At 37.7% G+C, this 19,670-nt stretch overlaps 1 protein-coding gene across 3 annotated transcripts in view; it reads right to left on the bottom strand.

Moving 5' to 3' along the window:
• Window positions 1-19,670, bottom strand: part of LOC135218389 (WD repeat-containing protein 76-like) — a 46,549-nt gene that overhangs the window by 11,664 nt on the left and 15,215 nt on the right. For 2 of the 3 annotated variants that reach the window (XM_064254683.1, XM_064254684.1), the window contains 3 exons: window positions 2,810-3,034; window positions 2,134-2,339; window positions 764-894 (listed from right to left, as the gene is read on the bottom strand). In XM_064254683.1, the coding sequence (XP_064110753.1) occupies window positions 764-894; window positions 2,134-2,339; window positions 2,810-3,028 (556 nt within the window). In that variant the 5' untranslated portion in view covers window positions 3,029-3,034. Of the gene's footprint in view, window positions 1-763; window positions 895-2,133; window positions 2,340-2,809; window positions 3,035-4,075; window positions 4,240-19,670 lie in introns of those variants that run through there. The other variant, XM_064254682.1, reaches the window with a different exon arrangement.

The following is a 19,670-nucleotide window of genomic DNA, read 5'->3' as shown; positions in this document are numbered from 1 at the left end:
GTTTATTATTGATTTTGAAAAAAAAAAAAAAAAAAAAAAAAAAAAAAAAAAAAAAAAAAAAAAAAAAAAAAAAAAAAAAAAAAAAAAAAAAAAAAAAAAAAAAAAAAAAAAAAAAAACTTTGTCAAGCTCAACAACTTTTCCTGAAATTCCTGCTTTGTAAAAATAAAAATTCTTTTGTTTGAACTTTAAATTACATGACACATCAGACACTTCATTAAAAGACAAAAGTATTTTCAATGTACTTGCAACCAATATCAATGACATGTAAATAAACTATTGAAATTTTTGCTATCTCAAGATTTAAAAAAACACTTGGGACTTCGTAACTTTGTGACATGAATATGACATTAATATCATTACTTTAACAGCATAATCATGAATTTTAATTATGCCATTTTCAAGGCTTATCAAAGTAAAACTTGTGCATATTACTATTTAAAATCTATCTTTCAACATCAGCCCATCAATTTACACATGCCTAATACTTCAGTCAGCAGTTACCCAGACACAAAAGGAGGATAAAGCCTCATCCGGCCATGTATATCTCTGGCAGCATCTCCAGTGGTGATAGCAGTACAGTCAAGTAATTTCCTGTGATGTTCAGACTTACTACAAAAAAATCTGGGTTAGAAGACCAGCACTTCTACTATGTAAACAGAGAGCAACTGATAAAACAGCAGGATTAGGCACATGTAACCAAACAGGAATTAGAATAAATGCATGAGAATAAAAAGTCAAATCAAGACTCTAAAGCAATCATACCTGGAGAAGGTCGTGGTCTTTCTTCCACGTACTGAGATTCTGCTTTGGCCACTTCCCTATCTGAAGGCAAGGGTAAATTGGCTCCATCTGGAGTCATGTTTCGTTGCCTCAGACTTCTGCGGATTTCTTGCCTTTTAAAACAAAAAATATTAGTTTAGGAAATGCTATTCTTATATCTATTAATTATTTAATACAAGAACACCGGGTAATACTAAAGTAGAGCCCTGCTACTTGGGGACTCACAATTCATGGAATATTAGCGGATTTTTCAATGGACTGTAGATACCCATCATTTGTGGAAAATTTGCCTATTTGTAGTATTTTTCATTGCAAAATATCCCCATATTACTGTATTTTCATATAATTTTCGTGACTAAGCAATGAAAAATATCCCCATATTACTGTATTTTCATATCATTTTCATGACTAAATGCACTTTTTTCTAACAAAACTATTGATTTATTTGTGTGCGCGTTTTAACTATCAAAATACGCAGTTCTAAGGGTTTTTAGAGGGGTTTTAAGTATTCGCGCATTTCAGATATTCGTGTGGGGGGTACCCATCCCTCCCCACGAATAAGGGAGGTCCACTGTATAACCCCATTCAATCTTTGTGACAAAATTTCCCTTTAAAAATACAACACTTGGACTGATGACTAATATTAAAACCACATCTTGTTTATGCTTAACAATGGCACACAAAAATAGTATATAATGGAACTACATTTCATTTATGTTTTAAAATTCTGTTTCAAAACAAACCAATTACTGCACTTTCCACAGCTCGAATAGCTTATTAGGTGAGAAACACTCAAGCTAATACTTCCATGCCTGAGGTGTATCTTCAAAAGGACCCAGCTACAATCAGGCTGGCCTCTAAGTGTAAAACTTTGTCTAATCTCACTTCCTTTCAATTAAATTATTTCTATGAAGACGTTTTTTCTGCCACCTTTTTCTAATCATTTAAAGCACTTTTTATTTCTCATTGAAATTCCGATGCCTATTTTTCTCCATTATCCTTCTAGCAAAGAACATTAATGCCTCATAAGCATGTGGTTTTCAAGTGTGGTCAGTGACATAGAAAATTTCTGCTTGTACTGAACCATTTAGATTTAATTAGGAAAATACTGTATAACTGAATAATTAAAAATAAAAAAATCACTTTATACAGGAAATAAAATACCTCTTGAGATTTCAAATAACTTGAAATGTCCAAACAGTTAGAAAAAACCTTCAATGGCCATTTCTTACTTTTAAGGGCACAATACTTTAGTTTTCTTAATACTGAATTTATGGCACAACACTGAACTATGGATATGAAAAGGCAATGAGTCTGTCTTTAATGAGTAGTGATCTGTGAGATATACTTACGGCTCTGGAGGAGTTTTTCGTTCTCTTGCAATCCCTCTGTACTCCTTTTTGACTGATTTTGGAGTCTTGGGACTAAGTTCCAAAAGGTTTTCCTTTGCAGAAAATATATCTAAAGAAGTCATGAACTTTGCTCTGGCTTCTAGATTCTTCTGTATTTGACGTTCATATTCTGAGAAGTCTCCATTAGATGGAGAAAAATCCTTTTTCTGTGGATAAAACAATAATACTGTAATTACAAAAATGGGTAAGAAATGATTAAGACATATCAAAACTCAAATGTTTCCCCTATGTGAATCTCTACAATATAAGTATGTACTAATATACAAAACTGCAAGTTGCATACCAGAATAAGTTGAAACCAATATTGAATAAGAGCTACAATGTATTCTGGAGGTCACTTATCTAAAAGACGTTTAGGTGCATCTTGGTTAGCATGTGAAAACTTGAAAGAATTCCCCACTTTCATAATGGTAGCATAAAAAACCAAAAAACTCAAGATATAAGAACTAATTTCTAGCTAAGACTACCATAAAACAAGTCCATGTGCTGCATGCTTCAATCATGACCAGGATTTAAGGCCGACTGCAAAATCGGGCACATGTAATCTGAAAGGGTTAGGTTAAATGATTCAATTCAAGTTTTTGGAAAAAAGAGACAAACGAAGTGCTGTACTAACCTCATCATCAGTGTTATCTTCCATTTCCTGTTTCACTTTAATTTTGGATTCATCAGATGGTTCTATCTTTACTTCGCAATTTTCTTGGTTTCTCTGCTTGGCTGGCCTACCCTTTCTGACAGTTCGCTTAGGTGTTTCAAGTTTTTGCCGTCCATTCATTTCTATCTTTTGTTTCTTACTGGGTGGCTCGAGCTCGCTCTCTGAGTCAGAAGACAGCATTGCGTTCTGGAATATGATCAGACCACAATTACATTTAGAATTTCAACTAGTTTATTTCTTTTCATTAAATATTATAAAGACATACCTTTGAATTCTTAGGCATAAATAAACATATCTGTACACATTAACTTGTAAGGCAAACTATATGATTTTTCAAATATCTGCACACAAGCCCACAAAACGAAGGCTTGTAATTGTTCACTAGTAGTTCCTAGAAAAAGGAAGTGCCTAAAAAAGGAGACATGCCTGTTGTTTCTCCTTACCCATGAATTTAAATGTTTAGTATAAATATATACGTATAACATATAACTATATAACTGACACTCAAATATTTTGGGCGAAAGGTTAGGTTGGGAGTCCCGGGAGGGTAAAATCCTCCTTGCCAGATGAGGACTCAGCAATCTACATCAGGATTATTACATTAAAAAGAAAGAAAGAAAATAAAGAAATTAGGTTAGGCTGCATCACTGTACTTTACGACTTACATAATGTCACTCTACATCAGGTTGAGAAGAGAGAGAGAGAGAGAGGTTTCCAGATCTCCAGTCTAGTAAGGACTGAGCACCCTACATTAAGGTAGATTAGACTACCTCCCTAACTTAAGACCCAACAACGCCCATCTAGCCTATTCTTTCAAAGGTAATATGGCATGATTTATGAATTGCCTGCCTTCCCCCAGCCACACCCATACTCCGGTTTCGTAATGGGGTACCACAGGGGCTAACTGCTGGACTAATACCTAGGTACTATACCTACATATGGGATGTGGTTGGGATCACCCCAATTTCCCAAGTCTCCTACCAATGTCGGATACAAAATACTATGACATAGGCTACTATATTTTCAAAGTAATTAGGATAACATCATAATACTAATTAGCAACACAGAATGGCATTTCGTATACGCAAGTAGCCTAGAGGGTCAGCCACTAGCTACCTAGGTAGGTAGTATACCTAGCTAGTTTCACATCTAGGTATAGCTAGCTACTTGACTTCAATACATCTACAGTCGTTTCAAAGCATTTGACTTTATGTCATCTTTACATACCCTCTTCGCCTTCATGCCGTCAGCAGCTTTCTTCTACCACAGTGTCAGAAAGATACGTATCACTTTTTGGTCTTGGGTTCTAGACCGTTGTTAGCAGTGGAATCTCGTTTCGTAATGTTAGCCAATGGCGCGAAGGAAGGGGCCCCTCAGTCACGTTACTACATAACAACAACCTTATGTAAGACGCGTCGCTAAGGCCAGGACAGGTCGTGCCTTTGTAACGGCGCCTCCACAATCTTTCCCTTTGTTTATATTCTCCTCAGTGGCAAATTATTTCCCTTTTTCTATGGGAAATTCTTTCCCCCTTGTCTATATTTTCCTCAGTGGCAAATTCTTTCCCCTTGTCTATATTTTCCTCAGTGGCAAATTCTTTCCCTTTGTCTATATTTCCCTCAGTGGCAAATTCTTTCCCTTTGACTATATTTCCCTCAGTGGCAAATCCTTTCCCTTTTTCTATGGGAAATTCTTTCCCTTTGTCTATACTTTCCTCAGTGGCAAAGTCTTTCCCTTTGTCTATACTTTCCTCAGTGGCAAATTCTTTCCCTTTGTCTATACTTTCCTCAGTGGCAAATTCTTTCCCTTTGTCTATATTTTCCTCATTGGCAAATTCTTTCCCTTTGTCTATATTTTCCTCAGTGGCAAATTCTTTCCTTTTTTCTATTGGAAATTCTTTCCCGTTTACTATATTTTACTCAGTAAAATCTTTCTCTTAGTCTATATTTTCCTCGGTGGTAAATTCTTTCCCTTTGTCTAAATTTTCCCCAGCGGCACGTAACCTTCAAAGGATTATGCGCCATGGGTGAAATTCTCGTCCTCCTTAAAGAGGAGGGCAGTACAGGATATCTATCCCCATTCGAAAAATGAGAGAAAGTGTGTTAAAAGGGAGACAGCGAGTTGGGAAACTCACTGGGAAACTACCAAAGGCAGGCCATGGATACCAGGGCTCATCTTTATCAACACTTTTCGACAACTTCCTTATCCAGCTGCCTCCAAGGACCACACAGTAGACCAACCGCACCGAATCAGCTAAACGGATCTCGTGGAGATTAAGGACTAAGTGGACCTCGTGAACAAAGCAGACCAACTAATATGGTTCAAGTGAACAAAATATACCAAATGTACACAGTGTGTCAAATGCAGCCAACTGCAATATGCACTCAGTTGCAGATGTAGTTGGCAATATGCACCCAGTTGCAGATGTACCAGAGTGCAATATGTATTGAACTGATAAAATATAGCCCATGAAAACTTATAGACTTTAGGTTTTAGACTAATGAAATAATATTCCGTACAGAATCCACATGGTGTTTCCACAAAAAAGAAAAATAAATCCACGTGCAAATCTTATTCTAAGGAAAAAACTTTATTTTGAAACTTGGATGATTGATTCTAATTTTAGCGCCATTTAAACAGTGCATATAGAGCCAATTTAAGTCGTTTGTCACGCCTTAATTGATAAACTTCCAAAACAATACAGCAATTCCATGATTGGCTCGCGGCCCTCAGCACTATGCAATACGCAATGACCAACTTGCATTCACTGAAGAGTACTATGGTAGATTCACATCAACCGTGCATTTGATGTCTAGACCAGTCCCTTACGACGCTCCTGATTGACTGTTGATAAGCCAATGACAGGACCGGAAACTCTCAGTCTCTCTGGAGAGTTCACATGGGTAGGATCTATCTTCTTCCTCTCTGAGGGATACGTCTTTCAAAAGCATCCCGCAGGAGAGGTGGAACATAGATCCCACCCATGTGAACTCTGGGGAGAGACAGAGTTTCCAGCCCTGTAACTGGCTTATCAACAGCCAATCAGGAGCATCGCAAGGGACTGGCTTAAACATTAGATGCACGGTTAATGTGAATCTACTATAGCTTAAATAATAGCTCCTTCATTGCAGTTTTCTCAACACTGAAAGCTTTAATTGTGATGGCTGTACTCTTAAAAGGAACAAAGAGGCCATTAATAACTATAAAATTCAGGAGCCAATATCATTCATGGGAAATACAATCCAGAGAATCTGACGCTACCCAAATAGCCTGGCTAGATTTAGACATGGGAGGGTGGCTGTGCTATGTGATTTGAATGCAAGGATATGTAAAAGATAGGTGAAAGAGAAAGACGCGGCATCGTGGGAAGACCTCCATCGTTCACAGATCTTGGTGGTTCTTTGAAAAAGTTATATGCATGTTTACAGAGGGTGGAGAAGGTGGGTGAACGAAGGTAAAATGGATGTTATAAACATAACGTGCTACGCTGCGTGGGGTTTATATTTTAGGTTGTGGATGAAAATAAATACTTTAAAAGAAACCGATATTGATAATGTACATTCTAATATGATATTCTGTCGCATTTCAATAACGTATAAATACAAAAACATGCATAATTACATACACATATATAATATATATATATATATATATATATATATATATATATATATATATATATATATATATATATATATATATATACATATATATATATATATATATATATATATATATATATATATATATATACGTCATATCACATTACCGTGATTCATATACATATATCGAACTACAAATGTCCTTTAATATCTAATTCGCTCTACCCCGGAATTAATATATTTTCATATATGTTTAACCGAGGGGGAATTTTATTAAGCGATAATAGAATTGCTGACCGACAGGCGCGAACCATTGACCTCTCAATTCCACAACTGGCAGTGAAGCCTTAGCCAAGGCGAGGTTGGCTAAGGCTTCACTGCCAGTCCTGGAATTGAGAGGTCGATGGTTCGCGCCTGTCGGTCAGCAATTCTATTATCGCTTAATAAATTCCCCTCCCCCTCGGTTAAACATATATGAAAATATATTAATTCCGGGGTAGAGCGAATTAGATATTAAAGGACATTTGTAGTTCGATATATATATATATATATATATATATTATAATATATTTATATTTATATATTTAATATAATATATATATATATATATATATTATAGATATTATATATAATTTTATTATTTATACCTATATAATATATATATATATATATATATATATATATATTATATATAATATATATATCATATATCATATATATATATATATGATATATATATATATATATATATATATATATATATATATATATATATATATATATATATATAATATCTAATATATATATATATATGTGCTTTTGTATGTATGATCCTTGTTATGGCTGTTCGTTTCAATTATCCCTCTCTCTTCTCTCTCCTCTCTCTCTCGTCTCTCTCTCTCTCTCTCTCTATATATATATAAATCTATCTTATATATAGATAATTAATTATTACAGGTCAGTCCCGGGTTACAATGGGTTCGGCTTACGACGTTCCGAGGTTAAGGCGCTTTTCAATTATATTCATCAGAAATTATTTGCAGGGTAACGACGCCTACAACGGTCATCTGGCAGAAGAAATATGACCAAAAATGCAAAATAATCAATATTTGAAGGTTTTTTTATGCAAAATGCAATAAGAATGCAGTTTACATAGTTTTGAATGCACCTAAAGCATTAAAAGTAAGGTTTTCTTAGGATTTTTAGTGATGTTCCAGCTTACGACAATTTTTTGGGTTACAACGCATCTCAATAATGGAACCCCCGTCGCAACCCAAGGACTGCCTGTGTATACTATTATAGTATATATTATATATATATAATATATTATATATATATATATACATATATAGAAAGCGAGAGAGAGAGGCGAGAGAGAGAGAGAGAGAGAGAGAGAGAGAGAGAGAGAGCAATTTACTGTTATTTCCACCGTTCATGCTGTATAAAGTAAACAAACCACACACACACAAATCCTTAGATGACAAGAATGTTACATTCAAGATAAGACTTATATATAAGTATTTAAATTCCACTAACAGAGTTCATACTTTCACACTAGACTCTCCATATTTCCAGAATCCCAAGTTTCATCTACAGGAACTGCCGAATCTCTCTAGACGGTTCCTGGACTCGAACTGGCAAAGCTTCTGGAACTGGATTACGGCTCGGTCTTCCAGCGGCGATTTAAACTTCTACGGGGAACAGGGGGAAAGATTCCAGGAGAGGACCATTGCCTGAAGACTTGTCTCTTTCTCATAAGAGAGAAATTTAAATTGTTCATAAGGGTTAATTTGGCTTCAAAACCTTTGCGCTATAGTCTACCTAAGTGTATCATCTATGTTTACTTTGAGGTAAATGTCAGATGGACTTCCGTTTGACTCGCTGTTGATATTGCAGTGTTAATTAACCTTTATCTAAAATTTAATGAGATGATATCATAAGGTCATCTCTCTTTTTATGAGTCTGTCATTAATTGCACACAGACACACACATTATACCCGAATTATCATAAATCACGAATGTCAAGGTTGCATATGCACACTGCATATGCAAACCGTATATTTGAATAAGCTCTGTGTACCTCTGTGAGTGTTTGCGTGTGTATATGTGTATGTATGTGCACGAGTGTGAAAGAGAGACTGTTTTATATACTCTTAGCATATGCGAACGCACACTCGCACTGCAATAAGCTGTGTACTTCTGTGTGTTTGTATGTGTATGTGTATATTTGAGAGAGTATAAACAAGCTTAATAATACAAAATACTCCCCAGTGGCCGATGAAATTCCGTCTGAAAAGTTGTATGTAACTTTGCAACCACTATTTTTATTTATTTACTTATTTATTTATCTATTTTATAGCCTCTCAGAGCATTTGTTTGTTTGTTTTGTTTGTAAGGTGTATTTACGTTGCATGGAACCAGTGGTTATTCAGCAACGGGACCAACGGCTTTTTACGTGACTTCCGAACCACGTCGAGAGTGAACTTCTATCACCAGGAATACTTCGAATTGTCAATAATCCCGACAACGCGAAGAAAAGGCGAATTCATTCATACAAAACAAAGCCGTGGGCTTGTTTGTGCGCTGTTATTATTGGCTTCTCACGTGTTTGTTTTCGTGTCTTGTCGTGTGCCAGAGAAACAGGGTGTCCTGTCGAGCACCTGGAACACAAAAGGCAATAACAGCGCGAGGAGAATGATGTCGGTTCTGATTAACATAAATGATCAACGTTATGGCTGTTCGTTTCAATTATCCCTCTCTCTCTCTCTCTGTCTTTCTTTTTTTTCTTCATTAACGTAAACAAGACTGAATTACCAGCATATGTTCAGACTGACATTACGTAAACCGCCTCCCATTCTTGAACAATTAGACCAAATACTAACGTACATAGCTACCGACCATAAAACAGCTTTGTTTGTTTGTTTGTTTGTATGGTGTTTTTCCGTTGCATGGAACCAGTGGTTATTCAGCAACGGAACCAACGGCTTTACGTGACTTCCGAACCACGTCGAGAGAGAACTTCTATCACCGGAAATACACATCTCTGATGCCCCAGTGGAATGCCCGAGAATCGAACTCGCGGCCACCGAGGTGACAGGCCAAGACCAAGCCGACCACGCCACTGAGGCGCTGTAGGTTCTTGTAAAGAAACAATAAAGCCGTGATTACTGTTATTTCTCTTTCACTGCGCATTCCTTATTTCTGTGTGTGTTTTTTTTTGCAACATTTTTGCTGTTATAACTAAGGTTGCAGGTCGGTTTATAATAATAATAGTAATAATAAAAATAATAATAATGAGTTACCGCTGTACAAAATGTGTCATTTTTTCTGTTATGGTACAAATGGACAATGCTTATCCAGACGAAAAACATTTATTATTATTATTATTATTATTTTTTTTTTTTTTTGCTCTATCACAGTCCTCCAATTCGACTGGGTGGTATTTATAGTGTGGGGTTCCGGGTTGCATCCTGCCTCCTTAGGAGTCCATCACTTTTCTTACTATGTGTGCCGTTTCTAGGATCACACTCTTCTGCATGAGTCCTGGAGCTACTTCAGCCTCTAGTTTTTCTAGATTCCTTTTCAGGGATCTTGGGATCGTGCCTAGAGCTCCTATGATTATGGGTACGATTTCCACTGGCATATCCCATATCCTTCTTATTTCTATTTTCAGATCTTGATACTTATCCATTTTTTCCCTCTCTTTCTCTTCAACTCTGGTGTCCCATGGTATTGCGACATCAATGAGTGATACTTTCTTCATGACTTTGTCAATCAACGTCACGTCTGGTCTGTTTGCACGTATCACCCTATCCGTTCTGATACCATAGTCCCAGAGGATCTTTGCGTGATCGTTTTCTATCACTCCTTCAGGTTGGTGCTCGTACCACTTATTACTGCAAGGTAGCTGATGTTTCTTGCACAGGCTCCAGTGGAGGGCTTTTGCCACTGAATCATGCCTCTTTTTGTACTGGTTCTGTGCAAGTGCTGGGCATTCACTTGCTATGTGGTTTATGGTTTCATTTTTCGTATTGCACTTCCTACATATGGGAGAGATGTTATTTCCGTCTATCGTACTTTGAACATATCTGGTTCTTAGGGCCTGATCTTGTGCCGCTGTTATCATTCCTTCAGTTTCCTTCTTAAGCTCTCCCCTCTGTAGCCATTGCCAATTGTCATCGCTGGCTAGTTCTTTAGTCTGTCTCATGTATTGTCCGTGCATTGGTTTGTTGTGCCAGTCCTCTGTTCTGTCTGTCTTTCTCCTGTCTCTGTATATTTCTGGGTCTTCGTCTACTTTTATTAGTCCTTCTTCCCACGCACTCTTTAGCCACTCGTCTTCACTGGTTTTCAGATATTGCCCCAGTGCTCTGTTTTCGATGTTGACGCAGTCCTCTATACTTAGTAGTCCTCTCCCTCCTTCCTTTCGTGTTATGTAAAGTCTGTCCGTATTTGCTCTTGGGTGTAGTGCTTTGTGTATTGTCATTTGTTTCCTGGTTTTCTGATCAATGCTGCGGAGTTCTGCCTTCGTCCATTCCACTATTCCTGCGCTGTATCTGATTACTGGCACTGCCCATGTGTTTATGGCTTTTATCATATTTCCAGCGTTGAGTTTTGACTTGAGTATCGCCTTGAGTCTCTGCATATATTCTTTCCTGATCGTGTCCTTCATCTCTTGGTGTTTTATATCTCCTCCTTCCATTATTCCCAGGTATTTGTATCCTGTCTCATCTATGTGTTTGATGTTGCTCCCATCTGGTAGCTTTATCCCTTCAGTTCTCGTTACTTTGCCTTTTTGTATGTTGACTAAGGTGCATTTTTCTATTCCAAACTCCATCCTGATGTCCCCAGATACAATCCTTACAGTCTGGATTAGGGTATCTATTTCCTTGATCCTTACAGTCTGGATTAGGGTATCTATTTCCTTGATGCTCTTACCATACAGCTTGATGTCGTCCATGAACATCAGATGGTTGATTTTGTTGCCTCTTTTCTTGAGTTGGTACCCGGCATCCATCTTCTGTAGTACTTTTGTCATGGGAATCATGGCTACTACGAAGAGTAGTGGGGACAGTGAGTCGCCCTGGAAGATCCCTCTCCTGATATTAACCTCTGCTAGTCTTATTCCAGAGCTTGTAAGTATTGTATTCCAGTTGCGCATTGTATTTTTGAGGAAGCTGATGGTATTTTCCTCTGCCCCATATATTTTCAGGCATTCTATTAGCCATGTGTGTGGTATCATGTCGAAGGCTTTCTTATAGTCTATCCATGCCATGCTTAGGTTGGTTTTCCTTCTCCTACTGTTCTTCATTACCATTTTGTCTATCAGGAGCTGGTCTTTTGTGCCCCTACACTTCCTTCTGCAGCCTTTCTGTCTCCTCTAGGTAGTTGTATAACCTTTCACTGATGATACCTGTTAGTAACTTCCACATTATTGGTAGGCAGGTGATAGGCCTGTAGTTACTGGCTATATTTCCCTTACTCTTGTCTTTTTGTACTAAGGATGTTCTTCCTGTGGTCATCCATTTGGGTGCTTGGTGATTTGAGATACAATGCTGGAGTTGTTCTGCTATTCGTGGGTGTAGGGCCTTGAAGTTTTTGAGCCAGTATCCATGGACTTCATCGGGACCTGGGGCTTTCCAGTTTGGCATTTTCTTTAGTTGGTGTCTGACTGTGTCTGTCGTGATGTCTGTGAATCTTTGTTTTATTCTCCCTGTTTCTTCTTCCTTGACTTCCTGGAGCCATGTTGCATGTTTGTTGTGTGATACCGGATTGCTCCATATATTTTCCCATAGTCTCTTACTTGGTTCGGCTTCAGGAATTTCTGGGTGGTTGTCTTCCCCTCTTAGTTGGCTGTATAGTCTTTTCTGGTTGGTTCCGAATAGTTTGTTCTGTTGGTATCCTTTATTCCTGTTCATGTACCGTTGGATCTTGTGTGCTTTGGCCTTAAGCCTCTGTTTTACATCTTCTATTGTGTTGTTTAGTCCCCTCTCTTGTACTTTGTATTTCTCGTTGAGTTCCTCCCTTGTTTTCTTGCTTCTTAGCCTTCTTTCTGCCATCTCTTTCAGTTTACTCAAGTCAGATCTCATCACCATGATTTGTTTTTCCAGGCGCCTTTTCCAAGGAGGTTGCTGTTTTGGTTTCTGTTGGGTTGGTTGTGACGGTGGTGTTGGTGTTCGAATCCCCATCAGTTCTGCTACTAATCTTGCTCCTGCATATGTCAAGTTATTTGTTTCTGTGATACTGGTGGTGTGTATTAGGCCCATTATTTCATTGACCTCACTTGTTTTCTCCCTTAATTTCTTGGTGTTGTAGGCTTTCATGGAGGGGATCTTGTTCTCTCTGTATCTGGCTCCATCCATTGTCTAATCTTTTCTACCCATTCCGTCCTCTCTGTTACTTCGTCGGTGTTTCTTCGTGTGTCGTTGTTTGATACTTCATCCTCCCTGTCGTCTTCTGTGGCATCGTCTCTCAGTTCGTCTTCGTGTAATTCGTTGTCGTGTGACATTTCCCTTTCCAGTTCTTCTCTTTCTGTTGGGGAGAGCCAGTTCTTTTTCTTTATGTTCCTTACTTGGTCTGCCAGCCTCTGCTCTGTTTGGGGGGTGTTATTCCTCTCATTCCAGATGTTGATCAATCTTCTTCTATATCCTCTCTCCGTCGGGTTGCTTCTGATGTAGCATCTCCATATTTCCTTATTTTCTTCTCTTGTCCATTTCTTCCTTTTTGCCTCTGTAGCTCCAATCTCAGGCTGTTGATTACTGTCGTTGTGGTGATCAGTTGCTGGATGACGACCTCCAAGTACCTGACCGTCTTCCCCTACAATTGGGTTGAATACCTGGTTGCCGGACGAGGCTCCTCTGTTGCCAGAGGTTCCATTTACGTCGTTGTCGTTTATTCCTTCATTTCTTTCCATCATTGCTGAGTTTTGCTCTTTAACCCATAGCTGGACCCTACCCCCATCAGGGATAGGTACTCATTTACAGCTGAGTAGACTGAGGAAATTATGGTAAAGATCCTTTCCCAAGGAATCAACGCCGAGTTGAGCGGTCACCCATCCAACGACTGACCAGCCCCAATGTTGCTTAACTTTACTTAAGTCTATTGACGACCTAACCAACTCCTCCACGGCGCCACACATTATTATTATTATTATTATTATTATTATTATTATTATTATTATTATTATTATCATATTAATGCCTCTCATATTGAATAATTAACATCCAATGCCACAACAGACAAAAAATAAAAAAGTAAAAAAAATGCATATTTTTGCACAGCAATAACCTTTACCGTTCTTTTTAAGCAAGGTTTAGCTAGAGCAGATTTTTTTTTCTTTTTTTTCTTTTTTTGACAACAACGCGGCCAAATCTTGACCCTTTCAAATTGCGCGCGCGGTGTCGAACGGGCGATAAATAACCGTAATTTATGGTTTTTCTCTAAACTAATATATAGTTTTCCTACGAGTGTGATTCATGGGGCTATAAATCCTGCCGTAGGATGTTGTGCGGCTGACCGGACTTCGATAATTGCTGGGTCTCCTTAGGAGAGAGAGAGAGAGAGGAGAGAGAGAGGAGAGAGACGAGGAGAGGAGAGAGAGAGAGGAGAGAGAGAAGAGAGATGAGGAGAGAGAGCGAGAGAGGAGAGAGAAGAGAGAGAGAGAGAGAGATTGTTGATTTTATGACATTCAGGTGGTTGAGCCGATACCGGGTCAATTTCGGCCACTCAGCGTTTACATAATAATAATGATAATAATAATAATAATAATGATAACACACACACACACACACACACATATATATATATATATATATATATATATATATATATATATATATGTGTGTGTGTGTGTGTGTGTATAGATTCATTAAGCTACAAATATCGTTTTATATGAAACTGCGCTATTTGTATGAATCACGGTGTGATACAAAATATCATTTATATATATATATATATATATATATATATATATATATATATATATATTATGTATGCATCTACTGTGCGAATGTGTTATGAAGGGGAGAGAGAGAGAGAGAGAGGAGAGCAACTAATGGCCTGCAATCAGTCTTGTTTACTTACAGTGCCTCAAATGAGAGCATTCCTTCTTCCCCCGCCCGCCCCTCCCCTGAATGCTTCCCAGGAGATACATTGAGAAATGATGGGAATATCTTCCCATCACGATGGGAGTTACATTTAGATATGAACGCATCCCAGACCTCGCAAAATTTCGATTTTTTTTTTTTTTTTCGTTAATCTAAAATTGATGGATGTGTCGCAAATCTCCATAATACCAGTCAACTGATTTGAAATAGATGAGGATTAGCCGCTTAGAAAATAACTGTGGGTAATGAGTGATTTCATTAAATAATGATATCTAATGTCTTTGCACAGTAAAGAGAAATTTAATGATATTCAATGTCTTTGTATAATAAAGAGAAATTTAATGTCTTTGTATAGTAAAGAGAAATTTAATAATATTCAATGTCTTTGTATAGTAAAGAGAAATTTAATGTCTTTGTAAAGAGAAATCTATTGATATTTAATGTCTTTGTATAGTAAAGAGAAATTTAAATGATATTTAGTGTCTTTGTATAATAAAGAGAAATTTAACGTCTTTGTATAGTAAAGAGAAATTTAATATCTTTGTACAGTAAATAGAAATCTAATGATATTTAATGTCTTTGTATAGTAAAGAGAAATTTAATGTCTTTGTATAGTAAAGATAAAATTCAATTATACTTAATGTCTGTATAGTAAAGAGAAATTTGATATCTTTGTACAGTAAAGAGAAATTTAATGATATTTAATGTCTTTGTATAGTAACGATAAAGTTCTATTATATTTAATGTCTTTGTATAGTCTGCGCAAGCGCGTTTTTTTTTTCTTTTTTTTTTATCGTGCCAGAAATCCATCAACATTCGTAAGGTTTAAGTCACCAAAATTTCACACCTTCACTCCAGCGTCTCTCTTCTTTTCCTTCTTCTTCTTCTTCTTCTTCTTCTTCCACAAAGGCTAAATAGACTTGACAAGTAACTCCGCGACTTCCTCCTGAATTTATCCTTCCAAGACTCAACGCGAAAAGTCGGCGCGAGGATGGACGAAGTTTTGGAACTAATATCCCATCTTCCTCGTGGTATATTGGGCCCTTTGCTCCCCCCACAAGTTTCCCTTTATCTGGGGTCAAGTTTCGATGCCCCTTTTTTCCTCTGAGGTATTGAGGCGGCACGGTCCAGATAGGATGTGGGGGTTGGGGGGTGGGGTGATGGGGGGGGGGGGGGGGAAGGAATCTTGAGGGCGAAGTTGAAATTCGTGTTACCGGATGATTCGCTTGAGCGATTTGCCTCAAGTCATCGATAAATTCCGACGTAAATTCAAGATTGAAGAATTTCATTGATTAATTAAGATTATAAAAAGGTAAGATTTTGTAAAAACAACGTCACAGCTACGGGAGTCATTGCTTGGCTCTTTCTTTTTCTTAATCTTGGTATCTGCTCAATTACAGCTGACCCAATATTGTTGAAGATTTTACTTTTGCGCAGTTATTTATAAAACTACGCAAAAGTAAAATCTGTAATAATCTTCAGTCATCCGTAATGAAGCAGATACCACGATTTAAAAAAAAAAGACACGTAGTGAAATTCTGCATTGGCCTTTGTCATTCTTTCGAAAAAATGAATAAAAATGGCCCAGTTCTCTAATTACGAATGCATCCCAACGATTCAATTCAGCAACGAATTCGTCAGGCAAGAAAACGGTGGCTTCTATGCAAATCTGGCCGAAAACTCAGCCGAGCTTAAAAAAAAAAAAAAAAAAAAAATCCGATCGGAAGAAATTTCACAGATCTCCGACTCACTTTGGCAATTTCCAGCTTCCAATTTATATGTAAAGTTTCGCTCCTGACTGAGACATTTTTCCTCAAAGCACTGACTTATAATTCAAACGCTCCAAGAATAGGATTGAGGACAAAGACCAAGCGGTGGGACCTATGAGTCTATTCAGCGCCGATAAAGAAATTAACAGTAAGAGAGTTTGAAAGGTGTGACAGGAGGAAAACCTCAAAGCAGCTGCACTATGAAACAACTGCTAGAGAGGGTGGAAAGTCAGATGGAAGAAAGAATATGAAAGGAGGTTCAGTAAAAGGAATGAAAGAGGTTGCAGCTAGGGGCAGAAGGGACGCTGCAAAGACCCTTAAGTAATGCCTACAGTGCATCACGTGAGGTACACTACCGGCACTATCCCCCTACAAGATAAAACGTTTCTACCCATCTGGACAAATGGAGGCAATGCATAGGCCGAGCGGCTAAGACGACAGGTTTCGGCTTTATTGCTAGGCCATTTTCTGAGGGCTGAATATGGCTTAGCAATAAAGCCGAAACTATATTAGATTCACATCAGCCGCGCATCCGATGCCTAGGCCAGTCCCTTATGACGCTCCTGATTGGCTGCTGATAAGCCAATGGCAGGGCTGGAAACTCTCAGTCTCTCTCGAGAGTTCTCATGGGTAGGATCTATGTTCCACCTCTCCTGAGGGAAGACGTATCCCTCAGGAGAGGTGGAACATACATCCTGCCTATGTGAACTCTCTCTCGAGAGACTGAGTTTCCAGCCCTGCCATTGGCTCACCAAGAGCCAATCAGGAGCGTCGTAAGGAACTGCCCTAGACATCAGGTGCACGGGTGATGCGAAACTACTATAGTCAGGAATTAAAACACTTTCGAAAATGTTTCCCTAATGATGTATGTCTAGAACTTTACACATATAACACATCTAGTAACGTCTATGACAGTTTCTCAGTTTCTCTTCGTGCATTAGTTCGAAGACAAGATGACAAGAAGGACCATAATCCACTACATCTCATTTTTTTTTTCCCCATCTTTATCACGATTTCTCCATGCACGCTTTCGTTATTATAGCTTCGCCTTTCCGTCTTCTTCTTTATCTTAAGCGCATGGGAATGGAGTGCCACCAATAACAAGGGAATCGTTTCAGAGGCAAATCCCTCTTAACTACTACTACTAATACCACACAGAAAGGGAGCCGTTTCAGAGGCAAATCCCTCTTAACTACTACTATTACTACAGAGAAAGGGAGCCGTTTCAGAGGCAAATCCCTTGTACTATTACTACCAATACTACTACTAAATGTGTTCGAATCTTAACGAATTTAAGAAACACAAGATAAGGAGAAATAGACAGAGACGGGGAGCCGTTTCAAAGGCCAAATCCCTCTTACAACTAGTTCTACTACTATTAAACAAGCAAAGGAGAAATGGAACGAAGAAGGGAGCTGTTTTATAGGCAAATCCCGTCTATTACTATTACTACTGCTGCTGCCACACACACACACACACACACCATCCCATGAACTCCTGAAAACAGCTTTTTGGCAAAGTCTTCAGCAAAGCCTTTGAGCCAGCTCCTAGTATATATAAGCGTTTAACCGCGCTCAGAGGACTTGCTGTTCTTCCCAGGGCTTCGTAGCGGCCAATTTTTCAGACTGTTTCAAGTTGTTGATTCGTATTCAATCTCAGAAACTAAGGAGGAGGAGGAGGAGGAGGAATTACATAAGTACATTGGGCACAGTCAAGAATATTAAGTAGAAGTTGCCGGCTCTTGTAACAAAGTTTAATTCTTGTTTTCTCAATGTATATTTTACCCCCCTTTTTAGGGGGAAAATATATATAACAAAAACATGAATTCAAACTCTCCTAATACACTAATAGCAATGGATTTTTTTTTTTTTACTGGAGTAGACAATCTTCATCTACATAGAATTAAGATGCAGGTAAGAAATATATATATATATATATATATATATATATATATATATAGATTATATATATATATATCATATCAGGCTTTTTTTATTTTCATAAAAATAATTGTTCTGACTCGCCCTGAAGGGTTAGGTCACTGCAAAAACCCGAGGATATCAGACCTTAATCTGGCGTAAAAATGAAAGATTGTATATTCCAGGTATGTTAGAATCTAGTTTTTTTTAATTATCTTGAGGAAACGGTATTGAGACTAAATTTATTTTTTGAAAAGTAAAGTTGAAGTGAGATTCCACCAATCGACGCATCAACAATTATTGTATTTTCTTCGTCTTACCCTTTGACCTCAGTAAATACATTAATTCCTCTGTACCTGATATTTACTTGATATTTTTCAGTGTTTGTTTGAGTGTCAATATAATATTAAGTTAATTAAAATTAAAAATTATTTGAATCCACATATACGCCCAACTGCACACACACACACACACACACACACACATATATATATATATAATATATGATATATATATATCTATATATATATATATATATATAATGTATAATATATATATAATTTATGGAAAAAAATAATTAATTTACATTTAAATTTTAGGAACTAGAAGCCCATATCATGCAATTATCTGAAGACAAGAAGAAGAAGAATAAGACGAAGAAGAAGAAGGAGAGAGAGAGAGAGAGAGAGAGTTCAAACGTCTCAATAAAGTTCTCATCATATCCCCACGAGGGCAAAGCTGGTGGAACATGTTACCCCATTCATCATTCGTGGAATAATAATAAAAGCGTCCTTAAACGAATGAAAAAGTTGTAGCTGGCAACTCTTGTTATCTCTACGGCGCGGCGTGTGGGAGAAGGAAAACAAATGGTTTACTCGGAGAATTCTCGTGTGTAGGAGAAACGTTTTTACCACTATCCTCCCCCCCCCCCCCCCCCCCCCCCCCCCCCTTTTCTAAAACCCGTCCACCCCCCCACACCACACCATCCCTACTAACTCATTTTCGCTTACTAGAGGAGTAAGCCTACGAACTACTTTGTTGATGTTGTCAGGGGTAGGGGTAGGAAAGGTCTAAAAATGTCTGCTAAAAGGCGTTTCGCGTCGAGTTAAAAGATACAGGAATTTTATGATAGGATATTCTATGATTTATTAATTAGAATGAAAATGTAAATAATAAATAAATGTGCATGTTAAATAGCACAGAGCAATTATTTCTCATAAAATATAGCGTATTGATTTTTATTTTCGTCGGTGAAACAACGCTCTATTTGACTAGAGTAAGCTGGAGGTCGGATCACGCCTTGCTTTTTATTAGACCCCTGCTGTTTGGTTTCGCTGAACAAGGTCCTTGTCGTCGGAATGGTTTAGGAGTGAGGATTATAATTACTATGTAATACTCGAAAACGTAAGCGTAGCTCTATTTGCCTTAGG

Source organism: Macrobrachium nipponense, chromosome 9, assembly GCF_015104395.2.
Source record: "Macrobrachium nipponense isolate FS-2020 chromosome 9, ASM1510439v2, whole genome shotgun sequence".
Taxonomy (NCBI): Eukaryota; Metazoa; Arthropoda; class Malacostraca; order Decapoda; family Palaemonidae; genus Macrobrachium; species Macrobrachium nipponense.
This window is presented reverse-complemented; position numbering and strand designations above follow the sequence as displayed.